The sequence below is a fragment of the Pteropus medius genome, unplaced genomic scaffold, assembly GCF_902729225.1.
Source record: "Pteropus medius unplaced genomic scaffold, Ma_sr-lr_union100, whole genome shotgun sequence".
Classification (NCBI taxonomy): Eukaryota; Metazoa; Chordata; class Mammalia; order Chiroptera; family Pteropodidae; genus Pteropus; species Pteropus medius.
The window spans coordinates 156025-180413 of NW_024353392.1; the positions used below are offsets into that span (position 1 = coordinate 156025).

The 24389-nt window shown below is 41.2% G+C and overlaps 1 protein-coding gene across 2 annotated transcripts in view; it reads left to right on the forward strand.

The window, feature by feature from the left end:
- Positions 1-7646: 7646 nt before the first annotated feature.
- Positions 7647-24389, forward strand: part of VAMP7 (vesicle associated membrane protein 7) — a 42028-nt gene continuing 25285 nt past the window's right edge. For both annotated transcript variants that reach the window (XM_039850470.1, XM_039850471.1), the window contains exons 1-5: positions 7647-7804; positions 14581-14735; positions 19807-19864; positions 21828-21965; positions 23973-24063. In XM_039850470.1, coding sequence (XP_039706404.1) covers positions 14590-14735; positions 19807-19864; positions 21828-21965; positions 23973-24063 — 433 coding nt within the window. In that variant the 5' untranslated portion in view covers positions 7647-7804; positions 14581-14589. The remainder of the gene's footprint in view (positions 7805-14580; positions 14736-19806; positions 19865-21827; positions 21966-23972; positions 24064-24389) is intronic.

Sequence of the window (24389 nt, forward strand, 5' to 3'; positions counted from 1 at the left end):
AACAATTCACTTTCTTCTAAAGATACCTAATTAATTTGATATCAAAATATCATCACTTATCAATCCATGTAGATTTTCTTCACTTCAATTGGTAACTGACCTAATTCATGCATCAGTGGCTTTGGTGTGTCAAAGCAGTTATCTAATATCATTTTCAACTATATAAAATCTTGTATCTTTTGCAAGATTTATAACATTACCTTGCAATTAATTTGTAAGGTAATAGTCAACAACAAATCACTGATGTGATGGAGGCTGTAAATGATCTTGTTTAGCGGGGAGAGAATTTTTGAGGACTAAGTCTATAAGTGATTAATTTATTTGTGACCTTTTCCATAGTAGAATGAATTTTGCTTTCCTATACAATCATAAATTATAAGCACTGTGAAAAAAAATTTAAAGTAATTCTATACACACATACACATACATACTTCATATATACGTGTCTATACATGTATATATGAAGTTTTGTGAGATATAAACCCTAAATGATCGCATTAAGGTAGATTTTTATATTTTTCTTACTTGCATTTTCTGATTTTTCTATTACTGATTACGCATTTCTTGTATATCTACAAAACTTTTATGACTTATCAAGTAAAAAGAGAGGTTTTGAATAATGTTTGAAAACAATGAGGCTTATATAGTCTCTGTCTAGTGACAGATTTTATTTCATCTGTTTTGCAAACTGGTGACTAAAATTAGGCCTAGGTATCACTGTATCAGAGTCATTAAGCCAAGAATTACAGGGTACCAGGTGCTAGGGACAGTAAATGAACTTGAAACTACAGAATGAAAGATTTAGTTTATATCTACTAAATAACATCCTGACAGTTTGTGTTGTTAACTCTGGTAGGTACTACTGCAAATTGAAAAATCTGATCCCAGTTTAGGATTAAATCTCATACTATTCTGAGATTGGAGCATTAAGTAAACAGGTTTTCATCGTCTCTGCTTTTCCGGTATTTTCTAAGCTTATCAACATCGCCTGGGTCCCTTGCTACAAATTCAAATCCCCAATCTTCCACCTTAAAAAAATGAGATTTCGCAGGCCAGGAATCTACGTTAACAGCTAACACTTCGGGTGAATCTGGTGTAGCGCATCCATATACTGGTGTTAAGAAAGCAATGTTTTTTTCCATGGTTCTAGGATGAAACCACCAAACTCTTACTGGACGGACATTTAAACTCACTTCTGCATGATCATATACTAAAGAGAGTTTCATACGGTATGGTCCTCCTTGGGCAATACAAATGTGATGCAATTTCTATCTGTATCAACTGCCAGCACCTGCCAACCAAGAGAAGGCAAAAGATAAGAGTGTTCTTACTCAGTATCAAGTACCAAACAATAAAATACAGCAAAATTTTAAAGAGAAAAACAATCATATAAAGCAAACTTTTTTTTTTTTGCCAGATTTCCATTCAGCTAGAGCATAAAAATTTTCTTAAAACCCAGCTGATACAACCTCATAATTTTACAGATGAGAGTCAGAAAGGTGAAGTCATATGAATTGCGTTGGAACTAGATCTGTAACAAAATCCAGGATACAATGACTCTTACACTTGCATGTTTTTAAATAAATCAATTATGTATATTATTTGAGTTCCTTGAGAGCATGTGTCTCTAGTACTTAGCATACTTCTTGGCACATGATGCTTCAGTAAAAGTTTGTTGAACTGAACTACTCTGTTTAATTGCGGGTACTCAAAATTAAAGTCATGGTGATAACTTCTAAAAAATTCCTAGAATGTTGGCCTTTCTAATTTGGCAGGCTAAAATTGTATGAATAACTCAATAAGTCTGGACAACTGAATCATGTTACCTTAATGACTGAAAAAAAAGAGGTCAGATTATGTGTGAAGAAACAAGCCCAGCCCCTTCCACCAACAAATAATAGATTAAATGCTGAAGACTTGAGGAGTCAAAATCCTGAACAGCTGTGAATGAGCCAAAGCGGAAAAAAAACAAATGCCAAGTTACAGGCCTCTTCTACAAGGATACCAGTTCTTTGTGGTTCGCTATTCCCTGAGAATGTGGATTCTTTACATCAAATTAGAAGCCGGCCAACAGATGGGACATGCCTGGATTTTATGCTTAGAACTTTGAACTGTAAGTGTTCTTAATATTCTATCAGAATTTTAAAGGAGGATAATTTCAAATCAGTGCTTTCTCTCCATATCATTTTTAATGTCTTAAACCTAATCACTTGCTATCTGATAGCAGTCATTACTATCCCTTATTTTTGACTTGGTTATTAAGATAATTCAGATGAATGCTTCTTGTAATTTGACACCAGCTTTGCTTAAGAAACTTTGAAACTTAAAAAAAAAAATGAGCTGCCTTGTCACTACTGCACTTTCATCTCCTGAACCAAGCCTCAGGCTTGCCCTTGCTCTTGTCCTTTTTTGAATGTTCATGTTCTGTGAAGCAGGCCTTTTCTGTTACACTCCATTCAGTCTAAGTCATGCCATTAAAGAGAAAATATAATGTGCTCCCAATTTCTTTAGAACTAGAAGTTAGTGGATAAGAAAGGAAAGTCAAAAAATGAAAATGGTCATAAAATTTGGAATCTCCTTTATGTTTCTTTAAAGCTAGGAAGAGATAAAAGTCAAGCAGCCAAGGAAGATGAAATTTATAACAGAATGAAAGGAGCAAAATATGCCAAATTAGTAAATAAAACTTTTAAATAATTTTGACAGACCGGAGCAGATATTTCTATATCTGGATGTTCATTGGGTTTTAGAAAAGACTAATGAAATTGCTCTCCAAACGGGAGTTGATGTCAACTTTTTATGGTTGGCAACAACACTTTCAATATTATCACAATATCATGTCACTTTGCCTAAAAAAGTGACGTATCCACAATAACTCAGCTGAAGATTGTCTCGAAAATCGGAGGCTAAATCTGAATAGATTCTCCCATGTGGGCACATCTTTGTACCTCTATAATCTGCAAACAAACCAGAGGCAAACTCTGACAGAAGAATGTTGTCCTGTAGAAAAATAAATATGTATGAAAAGATGGTTCATCAGCTTTCCTTTTTTTACAGTGTTAAGAGGAGCAAGAAATTAGAATCACTTATATGGAAATTTGAAAACTCCATTTATATATACAACTTTCCTTTGTGTATATAAAGTTAACAAAAATGCACTGACATCTGGCAGGTTGTTTGGGAAATGCTTCCTGCAATTAGAGAGGAAAATGGCTTACCAGAATGTGATAGCTGCACACAGACACTGGAGGTTTAAATAAAAACAGGTCTGTTGGTTTCATTTGGTTTTTTGTTTGTTTGTTTGTTTGTTTGTTTTTGTTTTTGCCTACCAACACCATGCATAGCCGTTAGACTGAGACATAATAGATCATCAAAAGTTGGATGCTGTAATTGCTTGGTACATTATGAGAAGCATTGTTCTATCGCAGATGTAAAGAAATGGTATGTTCTCGATGTTATGAAAAATTCCGTTGCTATGTAGGATAGACACCTCAGAAATAATCCACAACTGCTTTGCCAAAGCTGATATTGGAACCACTGATGACTTAGATGAACAGAACAGGACATGTGACGACTCTGACTGGAATGAGCTGCGGATAGAAACTAACTGTCCCATACTCAAATGTCAATGATTTTGTAGATATTAATAATGTGTTAGCTCCCTCTGCTGATTATGAATTTCAAAGGAACAGGTATATTTTGAGAATTGAAGAATAAATAGGAAGAAAATTCGCCCATGTCCAAATAACCGGGAGAAAGAATCATAAACTGCACTGGTGATCAGTGATAAACTGCAATAATGTGAATGGTTTTGATGCAAAAGTAACGGTCACTATCTATCACCTATCTATCTATCTATCTATCTATCTATCTATCTATCTATCTATCTATCTATCTATCTACCTACCATCTATCTGTCTATATGCATGAAAGAGCATTATATATACATATATATAATATTTTAGTCCAACAGACACATCTGGAGCATCTAGTACATGGTTTATAATCCAGGCTCCATCTCTTCCTAGCTTTGTAATCTTTGCCAAGACCAGAAAATTTCTCATGTGTACAATTAGAATTCTGGGTTAGGTTATCTAAACCCTCAGTTCTATAATTCCAGGCTTGGTATCTGCAGGAACTGAAATGTAAATTGGAAACTTTACTCCATAAACTCAAACTATCTAAAATCATGGATTATAAAGAAAGAGATTCCATTCTTTATTAACTTGATGAAATGGTAACAGAACTTCTGAATTTGGAAATTACAAAATTATAAAGCCACCTATTTAAATCGTTCTGCATGTACTTTAGTGTATCCACCCAAAGGCATTTTTCTGGGAAACTACCCAACATATTTTGAAAACTGTAATATTAATTTATTGCCAGGATAGACAATTTATTGGTATGCTAAATAAGCCAGATAATTTTTTAAAAACTCATACATCAGATCATATCACTCCTCTGCTTGAACCTCTCTAATGATTTCCCATTACGCTTAGAAAAAAATCCAAAGTCCTTCCCCTAGCTTACACAGCTTTGCAAGAAGGCCCTCTGGCCACAAGAAGATAAGAGGGAACAGAACTCTAAGCAGAGGCAGCTAGTACAAAGATCATAAGATGGTGAGGAGCTTGGCATATTTGAGGAACAGAAAGAAGGCCAGTGTGACCTCTTCTCTTACCATTTTCCCCTTATTTCCGCCACCATCAGTCACTCTGGCTTTATTTCTGCTCCCTCTCATCTTCTTGTGGCCTATTCCTCCTTGACCTTCGGGTTTCAGCTTGAATGTTACCTCCTCAGATAGACCTTCTCTGAGTTCCCAGTGTAAAGGCTTATGCTAGAGATACAAATTTTGGAGCACAAATGATATTACTTTAGGAGAGAATATGAAGTCATTTAGGCTCCAAAACACATTCTCTTTCTAAGATACTATGCTGTCTCTCAAAGAATAGGTATTGAGTAAAAATAAATTAATATTAATGTGAAAAGTAAACCTTTCTAGAGGGTGGATGAGGTTGAAAAAAGAAGCATACACTTTGCTAGAAAATGAAAACGTGATATTTGAGATCCATCTTGAAGAATAAATAAGATTTAGACAGGGAGTCAGCATGTGCAAAGGCACCAAGGCATGAAAGAACATAGTATTGAAGTGCTAACTCCGTGTAAGCAAGGACATTGTCTGTCTTGCTCACTACTATATCTCCAGTATCCAGAACAGGCCTGGCTCATAGTAGGCATTTGTTGAAGGAATGAATGGATGGAAGGGTGAATGAATGAATGCCACCTACAGGAGCAGGCTTGAACACAGGGTGTGTTGACGGGAGAAGTAGACTATAAAGCAGGAGAGGTAGAGAGAGGTTGTTTCATGGAGAGCCTCGAATCTTAAATTCTATGCTCTATATAATGGGGAGCCAAAGAAGGTTTTAAGTAGAATTTTGAAGCGATTAGGTTTAGTTTTACATACCTACCATCTCAAGTGACAAGGCAGGGGTGGTAAAAGAGATACAGTGGGTACAGAGATGTTAATTCCAATTTCTAGTGCCCAGATCATTTTGGTCACGAGTCTCTGAATGTACTTCAGTTTCTCTGTGGCCCATCCAGACCAGATAACAATAACTAAGGTATAGTATACCCTGCACATATCAGAGTAGAACCATGTGTATAGTGCCTCATGATCATTCCTATAGTTTTGTCATGCTTGGAAAAATACCTAGGAATGGAGTGGGGGTAACTCGCACGAAATATCTCATCATTTCTTGTTTTTCTCTTTTTTCTCTAAATGTAAACTAAATAAAGTAAATGCTAGCTATCGTTGTGTTAGACCCAATGAAGGAGAACTGGTGACAAACACAATGCTTGCTCAATAAATACCTACTATCCTTGCGTGCTTACTCTCTGCCTGGTGCTATTGTTTATCGATCATTGCAACGATCCTTGAATATAGGTACTACTATTATCTTCATTTTAAAGATGAGAAAACTGAAGCTTAACAAGTGAAATATTTTGGCAGATAGAATTAATATAGCCTGGTGATTGTTTGGATGTGAGCACTGAGGGAGCAAAAGCATTCAAATTGATACCCAGTTTCCCAGTCTGGACAACTGATTGCATGGTTGTGCCAGTCACCGAAATGGGATTACAGAAAGAGGAGCAGATTTTGGAAGAGGGAAGAGTAGAACTATATTAGGCCAACTGAGTACTACATTAACTTTTAGGTGCCTGCAAGAGATGCCCAGCTGTCATTAGCTATTTCAGTCTGAGTTACAGTAGTCCTGTCTGGGCTTCCTATATGTGGGAATAATCAGCATATTGATGACAACCAAAGCAATGGTAATGGTTCAGGTCGCCCAAGAAAAGCGTGAAGAATAAGAAAAGAAGAGAATCTAGGGCAGAGTCCTATGGAACATGAACATTTCAGAGGAAATCTGTCACAGAAGTGGAGAACCAGTAGAGCGCAACATCTTAGAAAGAGCTAAGAGACTAGAGGATGCTATGATGTGAATAATTGTGCTCCCTGCCCAAATTTACATTTTTGAGCCCTGAGCCTCAAGTGATGGTATTTGGAAGTAGGACCTTTGGGAGGTAATTAGGTCACAAGGATGGAGCCCTCATGACCGGGATTAGTGCCCTTATAAGGGATGTGAAAGAAATGATGTTTCTCCACCTTGTGAGGATACAGCAAGAATGCAGCGATCTGCAAGCCAGGAAGCAGGTCCTTACCAGAAGCTGACCATAATGGCACCCGGGTCTGGAACGTCCTGGCCTCCAGAAGTGCGAGAAATAAATTTCTGTTGTCTAAGCCATCCAGTCCATGTTATTTTGTTAAAGCAGCCCAGACTAAGACAGAAGGTTTCAAGAAGGAGGGGAATAATCAACGTAAAATCCTGCAGAATAGAAATATGGTAATGGTCGAAAGTGTCCATTTGTTTTAGCAACACTGTTGAGATTTTTGACTGGAAAGGAAAGGTAGAAGAAAGACTACAAGGATAAGTCTGTATGTGGTGAGGGATTTCGGGGGTGTGGGGTTGAGAAAGGTGATTCTGGAATATTTTAGATGATAGAAACTTTGACAATCTTTAAATGCTGTTAATGAAGAGCGAATAAGTAGGGAGCCATTGACGAGTCCGGAGACAGAAATGTTTATCAGTGGAGCTAGTCTCAGAGTCGGCAAGAGGGAATGGTGATGTAAAGCAGATGGGGGAACTTAGATCAAAGTAGAGTAGTAGTAGCAGTAGTAGCAATAGTAGTAGCTGTTGTTGTTATTGCAAAAGAATGGGAGAAAAGACTGCTGAGGGGTCCAATGAGGTTAGCAATTTTCATGGCGAAGTAGAAGGAGGTCCTATCGGATGAATTCTATTTTGTCTGTGAAGTAACAGGTGATGTAACCTGCTGAGACTAAATGGGGAGATGGTGGGGGCAAGATCAGCTCTTCATCTATCCTGCCGACTCAATGCCGGTAGCCTCTGTGGCCCTGCATCCTCTCGTTTTCTCCATGGAACAGCGCTTAACGTTTACAGCTGTTGACTGAACGTATGACAGTCTCAGCGTAGGCCAGTAGGAACTACCACTCCCAGAATGCAGTGCGGCCCCTAGGAAATGCGACGGCTGAGAACGCACAGGCCCTTCCCCTCCGTCGCTCCCATTGGAGGAGCGCTCACATTCCCAGGAGGCCACGCGCGGGCGGCGCTCTGTACCCGGAAGCCCGCGGTGTCCGGTCCCAGCCTTCTCTGGGAGCGGGCGGTGGGCAACGCCGGGGTGACCCGCGCCCCTCGTTCTTGAGCCCGCGCGCTCTGAGAGGGTGCTCGGACAGGTAAATGGAGCGGGGCGCGCTCGGCGGAAGGCGGGGAAACGACGGCGGAGGGAGGGCACAGGTGTCTACCGGAACGTACACCGGTGGGACGAGCAGGCAGTGCAAGGGTGACTGGCTTCTCTAGTGTCAACAGTTCGAATTGTCGGGCATGTCCATTTGGGCGAAGTGCCTTTTCTGCCGCTGAAATGGCCTCGAGTTAAAGAGCGTGAGTGCGTCACTTAAGTTGTTACAGAAGGGAAAAAAAATGTTAACTTTCCCTCAGCTCGCCTTCTGCAAGACCTTTCTGTAGCATTTGAGTCTCATGATATCTCTTGAGTCTTCTGAAAACTCTCCACGCCCTTGTTTCGGTGACGTCACTTTTTGCTTCACCTCCTTGTGAACCTCTACCAGGGGTTCTAGTCCTCTGCATGCCCTTCCTCCACTGCTCACTGTTGACAGGTTTCTTCCTGGGTTCGGGTAAGAACTCTTATCTCCGCCCAGACCTATTTTCTCGGCGTTAGAGCTGTATGATGTCATTATTGTTATTGGCCAATATTTAACAAACTCTGACCATGTAATAGAGTCTTTGGTACATGCTTTGTTATCTCTCTCTACCGTAACTCTCACAGTCAATCATCAGACCCTTTTCTGTCTTCTTAATTGCTCTCAACGACCTGCACCTTCATTGTCCCACCCTGGAACCCAGAGGATACTGTCATGTTTAGGACATTCTCTCCCTAGGAATAGCTGTGGCTGAGAGCATACCCACTTACATATTTAGTAGATGTTTATCGAACATCTACTATGTGCTAGACACTCATTTCTAAGTGCAAGGGATGTAGCTGGAAACAACACATAGGACATCAGTACTCAGTGGCTTACATGTTCGTGTGTGGGAGCAAACAGGAAGGATCAAGATCATCACATATGGTTGTGGTTAATGTAAAATAAAACAGGGGGTTGGCTTGACAGGGTAAGCTCCTATTCTGAGAAAGCCAGAGAGATTGGGTTGGGTCTCAGAAAAGAACATCACCCTAAAAGAATTTTTATAATACCAACAAAATAGTCTTAATCTGTGACCAGACTTAAGGCTTTTCATAAACACCTCTTCTCCTCTGTCACATTAATGTTTGTTCTGCATTCTTCTCTGTCCGCCACAGTTATTACATCAGAATTTGTGGTTTATCCGTCGTTGGCTTATTTCCTCCTAAGGCCCAGACAGAAGACTCGGGGATTGGAATATTCTCAGCTCAACTGCTCTCTCTGTCTTACTCAGGGAGATAGTTGGTAATCAAAATATTCTTCTTGCCAGGTTCTACTGAGTATAAAATTATCTATCATTTATAGTACATTTAAAAGCAAAACATGAAATAGAAAAACTATTTGATCCAATCCAAATTACCTAATTTATACAAAGCCTTCTTTATATAAGGCTATTAGACATACTTAAATCTCATCATTCACCAAACATGGACCATTCCATTTCGTCAGGCTAGTTTATGTACCTTCCCTAGCTTGTTCTCATTCCTGTGTCTTCTCTTGTTCCATAGTTCCCTCTTAAAATGAGTTCCCTTTCCTGACCACCTTGCATCTGACCCCCGCCTCGTTTAATTCAATGGGCCAATTTAATAGTATACCCCATGATTCAAGGGTGGAAAAAAAACTAATACCCGTGTATATTTCCTATGAAACATTCAGCTCATGAACTGTTGCAGGGATTAGCATAATACATCCCCTTGCAATAATATAGTGATACAGAATACTTTCTTTTTATTTCGTATCGACTATTACCATGTGCTACATAAGGAGTTAATTCTTCCACTTTTTTTCTGTTTCAACAGTTGTGCAACCTTTATTTATACAGCACATTATGGTATCATTTGGTTCCCACTTGGTACAAACACATCTTTGAAGATTATAGTCTCCTTAGCCTGAGATAATGTATGTGTTCATGTTATTCTGCCACACTGTCATTTTCAGAATGTCAGATAAAAGTCTCAGTTCTTAAAAATTTTTCCATGCAGATATCTTTCACTTGTAGATTGTTCCTGCAAAAGATGAATGTTATCTTTGTAACCGATTAAAAAACACAAGAATACAAGAGTGCTTGAGTCATAATTATCATTATGATTTTAGGATATGCCAACCTAAGAGCAGCCAGACATGCTTCCAAGACATTAAAAATTAAGCATTGTCATTTTAGGGAATTTCTGGCCACCTTCATAATGCTAATGGAGCACTGAATTGTGTGCCATCACTCATTTCTAAGGTACACGTGTAGATGATCCAGAATATTCATATAGATTTTTACATTTTATCAAAATAAAAATACAAAAGTTAAAAACATCTCAGGACACGTAGACTCTAGTGTGAGAAACATGAACTTGGCTTTTTTCCCTATCAGTTCCCTGAAACTTTTCAGCCTCCGCTTGAAGATGCCTCCACTGGGAGAGAGCATTTGCATGATCTCTGTGCTATTTTGTTAGCATTTTTTTGAAATACAGGCAATCCGTTGCTTACAAATGGTTATATTCCCAAGGTTCCTTTGTCAGCTTATTTTTTGAAACTCTGGATGCCAGTTCCTCTATGAACAGTGGTATTTATGACATTTCCGTTGTTATGCCAACTAGTAGCATCTTACTTAATCTTTAATTTAATAAACTTAACGACCTTCACCACAATTTATAATAATTCCTCTATTTAAAAAAAAAACCTACATTCAGAATTTGCATTTGGATTCCCTCATGGCACATCTCTTTTTGGAATTTCAGCACCTAGAATAAAAATGTCGTTTCCTTGGAACCTTCTAGGCAATGGAAACAGGCCTTTCGAATTCCAGGCTCTTGGAGGTTGCCCTTCTGGCCCATTGCTGTAAGGACTCTTAAATGAGTAAGGATGGAGAGGGGAGCAAGTTGGGGTGACGGGAGTATGTGGAGAGTGATTTGGGAGGAAGAGTTAGTTTCTAAGATGGGGATTTATTGTGTCCTCAAGAAAGATCCATTGACGTCTGATCCCTGGGACCTGGGGACGTGACCTTATTTGGAAATGGGGTCTTTGCAGAGGCAGTAATTAAGAAGTGAGCTAAAATGAGGTTGTACTGGAGTAAGTGTCCTTGCAAGAAGAGAGACAGAGAATGCCATGTGAAGGGGTGGACACACATGGAGAACATCACGTGACTGTGAAGGTCAAAGGGCTCCAGCTGCAAGCTGAGGAAGACCATGGGTTGCCAGCTAACCACCAGAAGCTAGGAAGACACAAGGAAGGATTCCCCTCAACAGATTTCCGATTGAGCAGGGCCCTGCAGACATCTCGATTTTAGGCTTCTGGCCTCCAGAACTATGAGACAGCAAATTTCTGTTGTTTTAAGCCTTGCGGCTTTTGGTACTTTCTTAGGGCAGCCACAGGAAACTCACACGGGATTCTTAGCAGGAATGGAGTAGAATTGGGATGATGGCGCTGGACCAAGCAAGGAGTGAGTAAGAGAACAGGGAAGAACAGTGTTAAGACAGTTTTCCTTTCTATTCCATTATCTCAAAAGAAAAAAAAAAAATTCTTCTTTTCTCTCTCTCGGGTATCCTTCCATTCTTTTTCTTCTTGAATATTATATTTATATAGCACTCATGGTTGACTAGACATTCACATACCACTAATAATTAGCAATGCCAGGTTTTCTGACTTCAAATGCAGTATCATTTCTGCCACGGTTGTTTCTATTATTCCAGTACTCAAGACATTACAGATTCTATTGCAAGAGAGCTACAGTGGAGGCAGGCGAGACGATTATAAGGTGGGATTTTTAGCAATATAGGAGAGAGTAAGAAATTCCCGTTAGTGATATCTGAGAGGAAAGTAAAGTTCCTGTTGCTCTGTACCCGATGTTTAACTGTCAGGCATTTTTTTTTTAAATTGAGACTGCTTTTGTTGAACAAAATGCTGTTCCCTATCACTTATATCCATCGTTCCCAGTTATATGCTGAATAATGCACTCGCTGTTCCAGGTGGCTGTACTTTACCGAAACTCGAAGACTGTTGTCACATTCCCTCTAAGTCTTCTCTTTTTCATGTTAAATGTTTTCTGCTTCCTTTAGCCATTCTTCCAATGATACCGTCTCCAGGTCTGTCGCCCATACCGTTGCCCTTTTGTGCAATCTTGAAAAATGATACCCAGAACTAAACTCAGCATCCCGCTTCCGTTCTAACCACCGCAGAGGATAATGGCAGTTGTACTTAAAGAGATCGAGATACCCCATTTCTCAGTGTGATTTAAGATTGCATAAGCCTTTTAAGCAATCACCTCATGTCAGTTCATAATGAACCTATGGTCCTCTAAGACACTAGATATTTTTGCATTGTTGCCCAAGTCAGTTTTCTTCTCGAAGCCGCTAAGGGACTGAGGCTGCCGCGTTTGCATCTCTCCGTGGCAGGAACCATCTGATGTTTCATCTCTTCCTCTTTGTGTTTTTATTTTGCTCCACCGCATGTCTCTTTGACCCTAACCAATGACCTGCTTCCTTTGCTTCCTTATAAAATTTTAGCGACTGTTTTACAGTCACCATGCCGTGCATCAGTGAGCCCGGTTAGGATGGCTGACACTTGCTCCTTCCCGAAGCTTCCTTTCCCTTTGGCCTGCAGGCCACCAGGCTCTTCTGGCTCTCCTCTTACTTTCCCAGTTGGCGTCCTCAGTCTTCTTCATGAGTCCCTGGCCCTGTTCATCTCCCTTTCCCTCAACTATTTGCTCCACCTTGGGTTTTGTCTTTGGTTTTCCCGCAATTTCGATGTGCCTTTGTTTTGTGTGTTCGTTTTGCATGCAGTGCGCCTTCAGCAGATAAATCCCATTTGAGATGGCAGCTCTAGATGAGCTCGTCTAGGGATAAGAGTGTGAAACCGATCCCTGTGGAAACGCAACCTTTATAAGTAAACTAGAGGAGGCAGACACAGCAAGAAGACAAAAGGAGCAGCCAGATGTGGAATATTTCAAGAAGGAGGGTTAATCAGTGGTTGACTGTTTGGAGAAGTCAAATAGGGTGAGAATAGACAAGTTACCACTGAATTTTGCAACACAGAGGCTGTTGGTGATCTTAGCAAGCGTGGTTTTATGGAGCGTTGAGGACAAAAGCCAGATTCTAGTAAATTGAAGCGTTAAAAAGAGGTAGATAAGCAGGGAGAGTGCATAGATTATGCTTTTCAGAAACGGAGCAGTACCTGGAGCACGTTACAAGGTCAGTCGAGGCTTTTAGGATCAAGGGACATAATGTATAAAAAGTGATTTGGAAATGATGACTCGCTGCATATGTACAAGGAGAAATCCAGAAGGAAGATGGCCGAGGACACGACTCCGGGGAACACCCTCATTTAGAGAGTGGAATGAAGACGAGACCCCTAGAGGAAGGAGTTCAGTTCACGGGACGGACGAGCCCTTTTCTGTGTGTTGTCCATCGGTGCTGGGATTCCAAGAAAGAACCAGCAGATTCCCGGAGCATCAAGCACGTTATAATCTGTTGCTGTGTTTCACAAATTATGGTTGTGTGAATCACCTGCATCCAGGCAGGCTTGTCTCAAGTACGTATTCCAGCCCCCCACCCGCCGCCCCCCAGGCCCACAGAATCAGAATTACAGGGAACGATGCCAAGAGTATGAATTTTTAACAAGTGGCTCTCACTCTGCCAGCTAAGACGACTCATTCACACTACAGTCGGAGAGCCGCTGGCTTAATCGGGTGACACTGAACGTATTAACAAATAACATTAGGTCAAAGAGTTAGTTGAAGAATAGGAAGGCATTTTTTCATCTCTTGTTATAAGTTTATACCATTAGATAAGATAAACTGGGCTGTCCTGTGGGAAAAAAATAGTACAAATTCATAAACATGAGAAAAATAATCTTAAACTCATGCTGCATTGTTTTAGAAATGTTTTGTTTTAACTTATAGAAGCATTCCTCCCTTGTGGAAGGTTTGGGTTATTTTCACTACGTTTCTATTATGGGTAATGCCTTTCTAGTAGAGGCAGTATACTTACAGAGATAAGACTGTGAGTTTTGGAACCGTTCTGCCTGGGTTTAAATCCTAGTTCTTATCATGTACTAGCTTTGTAATTTTGGGCAAATCATATAAGTCATCTGTACTTCAGTTTCTTCATTTTAATATAAGTATCATGATAGTGTATAATTTCATTGATGTGAGGATTAAATGAGTTAATTATTGCAAAACGTTTAAAATGGTGCCTGACACATAGTAAGCACTCAATAAATGTAGGCGGGCTATTATTATTCTGAATAGTTATCTTTGTGAATCTAGAGTCTAACTTCTGTTGAACTGTTTCTCTAGGATAAATTTTCAGGATGGGATTACTTGCATTAAAGAACGAAGACTTCTTTATGTCCCTTTGCTACCTATGGTCATTGCTTTTCAAAGGGCGATATGAGTTTGTGCTGTATAATTTATAAATGTAACCTGTCATTCAGTGTAATGTATATGTATGTATGTGTCACATATACATTATGTTCCCAGCAATCTTGTATTGTATGTCTTGTAGCCTTGTAGCCTTGTGTGGCCTTACCACACACACACACACACACACACACACTGTACGCATTTGGTAGGTCTCCATATCTGTATGCACTTCAGCATGGCTTAGGTTGTAAGCTTGTACAAGATGGATCTCATTAAGCCTGTTAAGTCATTGCGTTTAATATTATAGTGCCTTGGTCAATATTGCCGCCAGGTAGGGGTTGATAAGTGATAGCAACTTCTGAAAACAGTATTCTAAGTCGTGTATGTCTTTTTTTCCTCTTGCTAGATTGAAGCCATGGCTATTCTTTTTGCCGTCGTTGCCAGGGGAACCACCATCCTTGCCAAACACGCTTGGTGTGGAGGAAACTTCCTGGAGGTGACAGAGCAGATTCTGGCTAAGATACCTTCTGAAAATAACAAACTAACGTACTCACACAGCAAGTGAGTTCCGCTCTGCGTGGGTAGAGGGTGAAAGAAGTGAATGCTATTATTATAATCGGGACAGGAGAAAACTAGAAAGCCAGCTTCTTTGTAGATCATTTGAATGAGCTGATGGAACCGTAACCTTTACCATCTTAGAAAATGTGAAGTTCTGTTCATTACAAATTTAACTTGTAATCATTTTACTCTTATTTTATTAATATCCTTTAAGTGATATTAATATTTTAAAGAAATATATGGAAGTGTTAGCTATAAAAATGACTCGAGCTCTAGGATATGTGAAACTCGATATATAATATTCCTTTCTTCATTCTTTTAGTAAATATTTACTGAGCACTCGATTCTTGTGAAGCACTTTGCTTTGTGTTGACGATACAACAAGAAATTACCTCGTCTCTGCACTCACAGAAGTTATAATTTAATGAAGGAGATGGTCACGTCCATAGATAATTATAGTAGAGGGCGGGAGGTAGTGGTTTGGGGGTGCCGTTCCAGGTGGAAGAAACAGCTAGTAGACAAGTGTGGAGGCACGAGGTCAAAGGGCACGTTTAGGGAGCCGCAGCTGGTTTTCCGTGACTGGTGCCCAGCATGATGAAAATAAAGCTAGTGGGATGGGTAGAAGTCACGTCGGGCCTCTAGGCCAGGAGAAGAGGTCGCACTTGACCCCGTGGGCAGCGGGAAGGCGTCGAAGTTTTTCAGCTGGGGTTGACACGGTCAGATTTTGCTTTAGAAAGATCACTGCGGTGGCTGCTTGGAGAATGCACTGGAGAGGGCGCACATGGATGATCTCAGTAATCAGATAAAACGCCTCCACCTTTCTCGTCAGTACTTCCAAAAAAAACTTTTCTTACTTCATCCTAATTTTCGTATCTCAGAACTCCTTATCGCTTTCCGGGGCTAACTCCTTCAGCAGTTGGGGCCCTAACCTAAGCTACTGTAAGAGAGAGCCCCCCAGATTCAGTGTTAACTTCACCGAGGGAGCCTGGAGGCAAGCACTTCGGGGCCGCGGGGTAGCTTCTCCAGTTCTGGTTGCCTCCCCGTAGTTGCCCAGCATTTTTAAAGGCCGAGCCCAGAAGTGGCCTGACATTTTGCTGCTCAGAAGCCTCTGCTTGCGCTGTGTTGTCTGCTGTGTACTTATGCAGCTAGTCCAGCTGGAAGGGAGGCTGGGGTCGGTCACTTCTGGCTGCGCAGCCATACGCTCAGCCAAAACCCCGTTACTCCGGAAGGAGTTATAGGAAGTCAGGAGACAACCTGCCATCCTCCAGCCCACTCTTCTTACGCACACATCTGGGTGTCCTCTTCTTCCCAAACACGGAACACGCCTCCTCTCCACAGGAAGTGGCCCCAGAGACTCATCTGGTCACCGTGTCCAGCTCCAAGTCCAGAGAGTCTGGGTGATACACCGTCCTCTCCATCAGGCCCAGCAGTGGCTCCTGTGGCCCATTGACCAGAAACCGAAAGACAAGTCGGGCGTCCCCCCGCCGCCCCACCCCCACCCCCAGCCAGCAGACAGTGGCGAAGTACGAACAACGTCGCCACAGTGGCAGTTACAAACCCCCATTTAGGAAAGGGAACAAGGTGAACCGTGCAGAGGTCACAGCTGCCTGGCAGTATTAAAATAAGTACTTCAGAGCGATTTCAAAGACCCTCTGTCATGGCTGGGGGTGCTGAGTGCTCCTGCTCTATCAGAGGAATTCCCTGTCTTTTCTCCCTGACTCCTGGCTTTGTTCTCCAGGAGGTTCTTCCTGGTCCATTATCCTCTCTGGCCACATTCAAAACGGGCATTAGAGAGCGTGTGGCATTTGGGAATTGTATGGGTTTTGTAGTCTGCTGCTTGCGGGTATAGCTTAGAGGCCTACGGGTCGCCTTGGGGATTAAAGAATCTCAGCTTCTTGTGAGTATGGCTTTATAGTTTCTTCAAAAAGTTATTAGGCTTACTCTCTGTGTGTTTCTAGTCAAGTCTCAGGAAAATGCCCAGGGGGAGCACATGCAGTCCTTTTAGAGGCGAGGCCGGGGAGGCTGGCTTATACCTTCCGCTCACATTTTATCAGCCGGAACCTAGTCACATAGGCATATCTGGCTCCAAGGGAAGCTAGAATATGGAACCCAGTGGAAATGTGCTTATAGGACAAGAAGGCAGTGTTACCCACCCTCATCCTAATCCTGGCCTGCCCTGTGTCTGCTGGAGTGAGGCCCCATCACTGAGTTGTTTTGTTCTTTTTAACCTTCTGTCGTGGTCTCTTTCCTATAATCGTGTTCCATCCTGCCCATCAGAAACGTCTTTTGTGACTGTACGCCAACAGAAAAAAGTCCATTTTACTGTAAAACAATCATTTCCCCTGTGAAATCGGAGCTTCCGCTTGCTATTCCTCTCTTCTTGAGCTGCATCGCCAGTCATGCGATTCGCCGAGCCTAAAAAACTTCAGAATCATATTTCTTTACCGAATCCTTGCCATCCTCCCACAAAAGGGATTTCAGTCCACGCCCTCTCCCCTACCCCTATTCACTTGTCACAGTGCTGGCTCAGACCTTCACTGTTTCTTATTTCTAATAGCCTCCTCCTAACCGAGTTTTCTGCTCCCTCCTTAACTCTATATTTCACATTTCTTTGATTACCCTTTCTTGCTTAAAGTCCATATTTGCTTGAAGAATAAAGCCCAAAGGTGGCCTTCACATTTTTTCCGTTCCTGACCTTTCCCTGCTTATCTCTATAGGACTCCTTGCCATTCCCTGACCTAGGAGTTTTATTTTAAGCTTTAGTATATTTTTTCTTGTTTTTGCATCTTGGAATTTCCTTCCCCTCCTAGGCCCCTGGTAAATTTTTACTCATTTTACAGATCTCAGATGCTTTCTTAATCATGTTAATCCTTCTAAAAGGGCAAAGGTGTTCAGAGCCCGTCCTTCAGCAGGTACTCTTTGCCCACGGGCTAAAGTTCCCTCACAAGGCTGGGAAGATTCTTCAAGATGTTCCCCTACTCCCTTCTCTGGCTTTATCTCTGAACTTCAACCCTGTTTTGTTCTAAAGCAAACTTAGCTATTTGCATTTCAGTGCTGGATTCTTTCTCTCTTCCTGGCCTTTGCAATAGGTGTTCCCTTTGACTTGAATATGTTTGCCTTACTTCCTTTAAAAAAATATGACTTTGTCTTCTTAAGCTTAAATGTTCCCTCTGGAACCCCCTGACTCCAAACTGGCCCAAATGTCCCCTTTTTGTGTGTCTCCATTGAATCCTGGCTTTATTCATATTGTAGCACTTACCACACTGTATTATGATTGCAATCTTTATTTTTTTGTCTCTGTCCCCTGCTGACTGTGGGCTCCTTGATGGCCGGGACCGTCCCTTGTTACCCTTTGTTGTCTTTGCACCAGGTTACTCCCAACTGATGTTTAGGAACAAGAAATCTTGTAGGGAAAAGGATGGCTTCCATCTCGGACACGCGTTTAAGCGGTCTGTGGTTTGTCTGGTTGTCAGTAGCACGTGCAGGCCTGGAGCTGAGGACTTATGTCAGGCCTAGATTTAGGAATCGCCATCCTAATTGCGGTAGCCAAAAACGAACAACAGAACATGAGAGCGGATGCCACCCTCTAGGGGGTGTGTGTGAAAAAAGCAGGGGGCCAAGGCTGCTGGACAGCGTCAGCAGAGGAGAGACTGCCACGTGGACCAGGCAAGCCCGGCGTCAAGTGGTACAGGGGAGAGAGGGCACTTTCCAGAAGGAAGTGGTCAGCACTGTGAAACATTTCAGAGAGAGCCCCTGGATGTGGCAATGTGGAAGTCGTTGGTGGCATCGATGTGAACGGCTTCGGAGGAGCGGAGGAGGACATTCTGCCTGAGGTCCCTGACCTTCTTGTAATTCATGCCCGGCCTCTCCGTAAACAGTAATCATCTAATTCAGCAGGTGCTCCTGTCTCTGCATTTGCCCCAGGTAGAAATGTGGGAGGCAAAGTGGAGTTCCCCCTGTGCCTTGCCCCCAATAGCCAGTCATCAAGCTCTGTTCTGTTTCTTCTCCATCCCTTCTTCTTCCCCACCCACAGTACCTTAGCTTATTTCCCTCATTGTTGCTTACGTGCTCGAGTGCCGGAGGGTCTCCTGTCTGGTCCTCTGCACTCTGGCCAAAGCATCCTTTTATAGTGCAAACCCGATCACATTCCCCAGATGAAATCCCTTTGATGCTCGTTAGCTGTTCTTAGGAGAATGCATAGAGAGGTTTTAAAGTCTTTTATAACCCGGCCTTTGCTTAATTCTCCAGCCTCATCTGACCAGCCAATTTATTTTTTCCTTCTAGTCTCTATTCTAGTCACGTGAACCGATTTTACTTTCCTAAACCCATTATGTGTTCCAGGCCCTTACACTTGCAGTCTCTCACTCTGCAAACCTCTTCTCTCGCTCTTCACCTTGTTGTCTCTTCAGGTCTCAGATCTCAGTTTAGATATCACCTGCTCCAGGATATCTCTCCTGTTATACTTCAGCAAAGTCTGTTAGGTACCTCTTCCGTGTCCTCCGACCACCATGCAGTGCCTTTAACCCCACATCTACAGGCTGCCCCGTAATGCCCTGTACTGTGATCCCTGTGCAGGCAGGGACTGGTCATTTTCCTGTTTGTATCCTCAGCACCCAGCCCAGCAACTGCCTCGAAACAGATACCAAACAAATGTTATTGTTGAGTACTTGGTAGGAAGAAAAAAGTGCTTGCTTTGAGATCTTGGGAGAAGGCAAGGAATAACATATGGCTCATCGGGGGTTAATCTTAATTACATGTCCCTCCTAAGATGTCATCTCTTGTTCAGGCCTTAAGAGTCCAATTATGCTTTTGCAGCTGTCACTTTAGTGGGTAATGTGCATACTGCTGTGCTGTGTAGCTAGGGTAGAGACCTTCTTTTAATTTCCTGTTTGTTCCTATCGGTTTTATGTGAGAGAAACAGGTATGTATAGGGGAAGTGGAGGGAAAATAAACAGCAGCTCTAAATAACATGGTCACATTAGCAGTACCGAATTTGCTGATACACAGAAGGAAGATAGAAGTGAAACAGATATTGCTTATAACCACAGTAACTTTTATATCTTTTATTCTGCAGCTATTTGTTTCATTACATCTGCCAAGACAGGATCGTGTACCTTTGTATCACTGATGATGTAAGTGGAAGACACGTTGCTATCTATGTGTGCTCTTAATAGAGTCGGTTCTTATCTATATCTCTGGTGGGTAAAGGTGACATGGATATAACTGTTTGTAGCTGGACATTTTTTTCCTAAACTTTGCATTGATCACATAGAGCAGCAAATGACCAGTTGATAATCTGGGTACGTGCAAACCAGCTTGGTTTTACTAGTGTTTTAGCTTAACCTCCTGCAACTCCTCCATTTATCCTATTGTGTAGTGAGAATTGGGGTTCATAATTATGACCCTTTGGTATCAGGTCCTGTCAAAATGTAGTCATCTGAAATATTAAATTATTTCATTCATCCAGTGGATGCTAAGTGAATTTTTTAAGGCATATGAACTTTGCGAAAACAGAATCTCAATACATTATGATCAACTTCATAAACCCATAGTTCACATGTGTAGGTTGGTTTTCGAGTATTTGTAGGTTCTAGCCTCAAAATGCTCAGTGTCATCGAGGTTCTTTTCCCCTCTGCTATCCTTAGCGTCAGCTTCTTCCCAGACACATTCCCCTTACAATCGGATGGAGACACATGCTTATTCATGTCCGGAGAAGAGGGACTATGCCTTCTTGAGTCTCTCATTGTAGGAAAAAGGAAAGTGTCTCTAGAAGCACAGCCTCCCCTCGCTTCCCCCTGCTTTCAAAGCGGACTTCCTTTCATGTCTTATTGACTAGGGCTCGGTTATATACTTGTTTATAAATTGATCACTGACAGGAATGGGGTTGGTGTGATTGCCATAGGTCAGAGATCTCAACCTTTATTGTGTCACAGACCCATTTGACATTCATGGGCCCCTCCCAGAATGTTATTAAAGATGAAGTAAAGTACATGACTATAAACAAAACCAAGTATATTGAAAGACAGACAGTATTCAAAGTATTTAAACAATTAATATAGTAGTGTATATGCTTCATTGTTAATTCATTAAATGACAAGATCTAGTCATGGGTCTTATAACTAATTTTGAAGTGGTGATGAGTATAAACAATATTTCAAGATGTCTATAACTGATGGTATACGAAAAAAAATTTTCTATTGGTGACAGAGTCACAGATACCATCTAACACTTACTACTCTGGTTTGTTACCTACATTCCCAATTGAAATATAAGTTAAAGACTGCTGAAAATGACAACATAGTTTGTTTTTTCCATCCAAGTCCATGGGCCCCTGGAATTCGGACCATTGACCCCAGTTTAAGAGCCCTCGGCTTAGACTCCGCACCCTGTGTGAAGTGGAGATGAGTTTCAACCACAGCGATCATCACAGTGATTTTTATTCCCGGTTCCCCAGTGTTTTCTAAAAGTGCTTTTAAAAAATCCAGCTATATCTGAAGTCACCAGTGTGGATGGGCTTGCAGTAGATGAGAAATAAATATCACTGAATTTGGGATGGTCAGCGTTGAGTCTAATATTTTCTTGAGCTGTAATTTGTGTGTAAGTGTGTTTTTAGGCAAGTGTGTCTTTAGTCAAGAGTACATACATCACTTGATCTTTTCAAATGTATCACCACTGTTAAAAAAAATCAAAGTTTGTGTCAATAGTGTTATGTTTGTGTATGAAAGACAGTACTATTATTATGGATTTATTAACCATCTTATGCTAGGCTGTCTGATAGAGTCTGAAAGAAATGGAGGAAATAAAACCCGATTCCTGCTCTCAAGAAGCTAACTTCAATTCTGTTATCTTCAGTTAGCAGTAATCAAAAGCATCGGGATTGGACTCTAAGCTCTGTCATTTACTAGTTGTCTGACCTTCAGCAGGCCAGTTACCCTTCCAGAGCCTTTGTTTCCTTATCTATAAGGTGAGGTCAGGGCCGTACCCCCTCGTGGAATCATCGCTCAGTAAATGTTAGCTTTCTTAAGGTTGCTGTTAATCACCCATCTCGTCTTTAGTTTACTTTATCACGCAAACTCTGTGTTGATCTCTCTTCAGGATTTTGAACGTTCCAGAGCCTTTAATTTTCTGAATGAGATCAAGAAGAGATTCCAGACCACGTATGGTTCAAGGGCACAGACAGCACTCCCATATGCCATGAACAGTGAGTTCTCAAGTGTCTTGGCCGCACAGCTGGTAAGATATATCTCAGTATATAGTACTTGGACTCACATCTTCTTTATTACCTTATAGCACCGTGAACGTAGGGGACCCTGACAAGCAGAAGTTTTCCGATTGTGCTGTCGTATGCCAACATAATGACATTTCCCTGATCAAAAAAATTTAAAGGGGCCATTTTAGGGGAGAAAGCTAATAATTGGCGATGTTCACTCTTCATTGTGGTCAGAGTATCTCAGGGTTGGGAAGGATGTTGAAGATCATCTATTTAGACTACCCACCTAACGTGCACAGTGGCCTCTTAACCTCGTCACTGACCTTCTGCTGTCCCATGGCGCACATTTCATTTTTGAGCAGAATAGTCATTCGAAAGTCTGTTTACCTGTACGAATACCTGTTTGGGCTCAGTGAAGTTTTACGTACATATACACCTGTGAAATACCACCCTTTCTAAGGTAGAAAACATCTCCGTGACGCTCTAGGTTCCCTCATGTCCCTTTGCAGTCAGTCCTGTCCCCCCACACTCTGCCTCAGGCAACCACTGCTCTGTTTTCTGTCACTTTAAGTGAGTGTGGTCTTTTCTGGAATTTCCCATACATGGAATCATACACGATGTCCTCTTTTGTGTCTTTTCACTCACTGAAGCCGCTTGATATTTATCCATGAAGTGCCTAGTAGTATCATATGCACATACCACAACTGGTTTATCCATCTACCAGTTGCTGGATATCTGAGTTGCTTCCAGTTTTCAGCCATCACAAATAAAGCTGTTATGATCTTTGGTAAATACCTAGGAATGGAATTGCTGGGCCATATGGTGAGTATTGTTTAATTTGATAATCATCAAATTTTTTTCCAAAGTAGTCATACCATTTACTTTCCCACCAGCAGTTTCCATGTTTCTGCATCCTTGTCAATGCTTGTTATGGTCTGTCTTTTTAATTTTAGTCATCCTAGTGGGTGTGTAGTGATATCTCTTTGTGGTTTTAATTTACATTTCCCCGATGACTAATGGTGTTGAGAACTTTAAAAATGCTTACCCTTTATCCATGAAACCATTGAAGTGCAAAGGCGTAAGTTCTGTCTATGATTGTGTCGTGCATGAGAAAAGACTTATTTTAATTGACAACTTTTCGTTTCACGTCTTCCTGTAAGTGTTCTTTTTAATACTATTTTTGAGCATTCAACTTCTGAACATGCGTTCCTCTGGGGATACAGTTCCTTTAAATAGTTATAAATCTTTATTATTCAATCAGCCAGTTTGTTTTATACTTCCCGATTCGTCATTAGCTCCAGTTCTGTGTGTGACCCCCCGAATAAACCTGCGCCAGTTTCCTTATTTGTAAATGGAGATAATGATAATAGCGTCTTCATCATGGAGTTTTGGGGTGGATTAAGTAATACCTTCGACGTCGAAGCATTTGGCACAGAGAAATGACCGGAATACTGTGTATTAAGCATTCCATAATTGTTAGCTACCGATAATAACGTCAACATATATACTGTCATCGGTGTCTTACATTTGTAGATCCTATAAAAAGCAGATGAAAATAGGATGCAGACTCTGATCCCAACAGATACAGGAGCAGATGCTCAGAAGCTGGGCCATTTCCTACCTCATCATACCCAAGAAGTGGGGAACAATTTAGGGTGCCCTTTCCCTGTCCTGTCCCCCCTGCCCCGACTCCAGTCTTTCCTTCCTTCCTTTCTTGTCTGAGCACAGACTATAGAACCCCCTACTTCTGCTCCAAGAGCCTCAGATGTATATTTGATATATTATAATATATTTAGCTTTATTTAATTTAAAATCATTTTGTATTTTTATACTGTAGCACTTATATTTTATATGGTAGCATTTTTTATGCTGCTTATATTTTCCCTAGGTCTGGTAACAATTGAATGACGTGACGTACGTCTTTTACATCAACAGAGATAATTTTATAGCATTCCTCAATTCCTCTTCTTTTCATTTTGCCATTGTAAATAAACGCTGGGTACCATAAGTTTAATCTTATTTTCTTATAGAAGCATCATTCTGAGAATAAGGGCCTAGACAAAGTGATGGAGACTCAAGCCCAAGTGGATGAACTGAAAGGAATCATGGTCAGAAACATAGGTATGTATGTTTCATGGCATAGTCCACATGCGTCTGGGCCAGAATGGTGACGGATTACTCGACTGGGGTCAAATTATCCTGGAGAGGCTGCAACAGAACTTTCTTATTCTTACTACTGAAAGCTAATTGTCAACTGAGATACAGAGATTACTTATCTACGATACTGCCTACTGCGCAAATGCTTTCTTTTTAGTACTTATGACTGTTCTTCATTCTAAATTCATCAGTTTGCTTAGCAAGACTGATTTCTGAGTCCCACACAACAGCTCAGCAACTTAGCATAATTTACTCAGTTTTGGCCGGAGATACCAAGGTAGCTGATACTA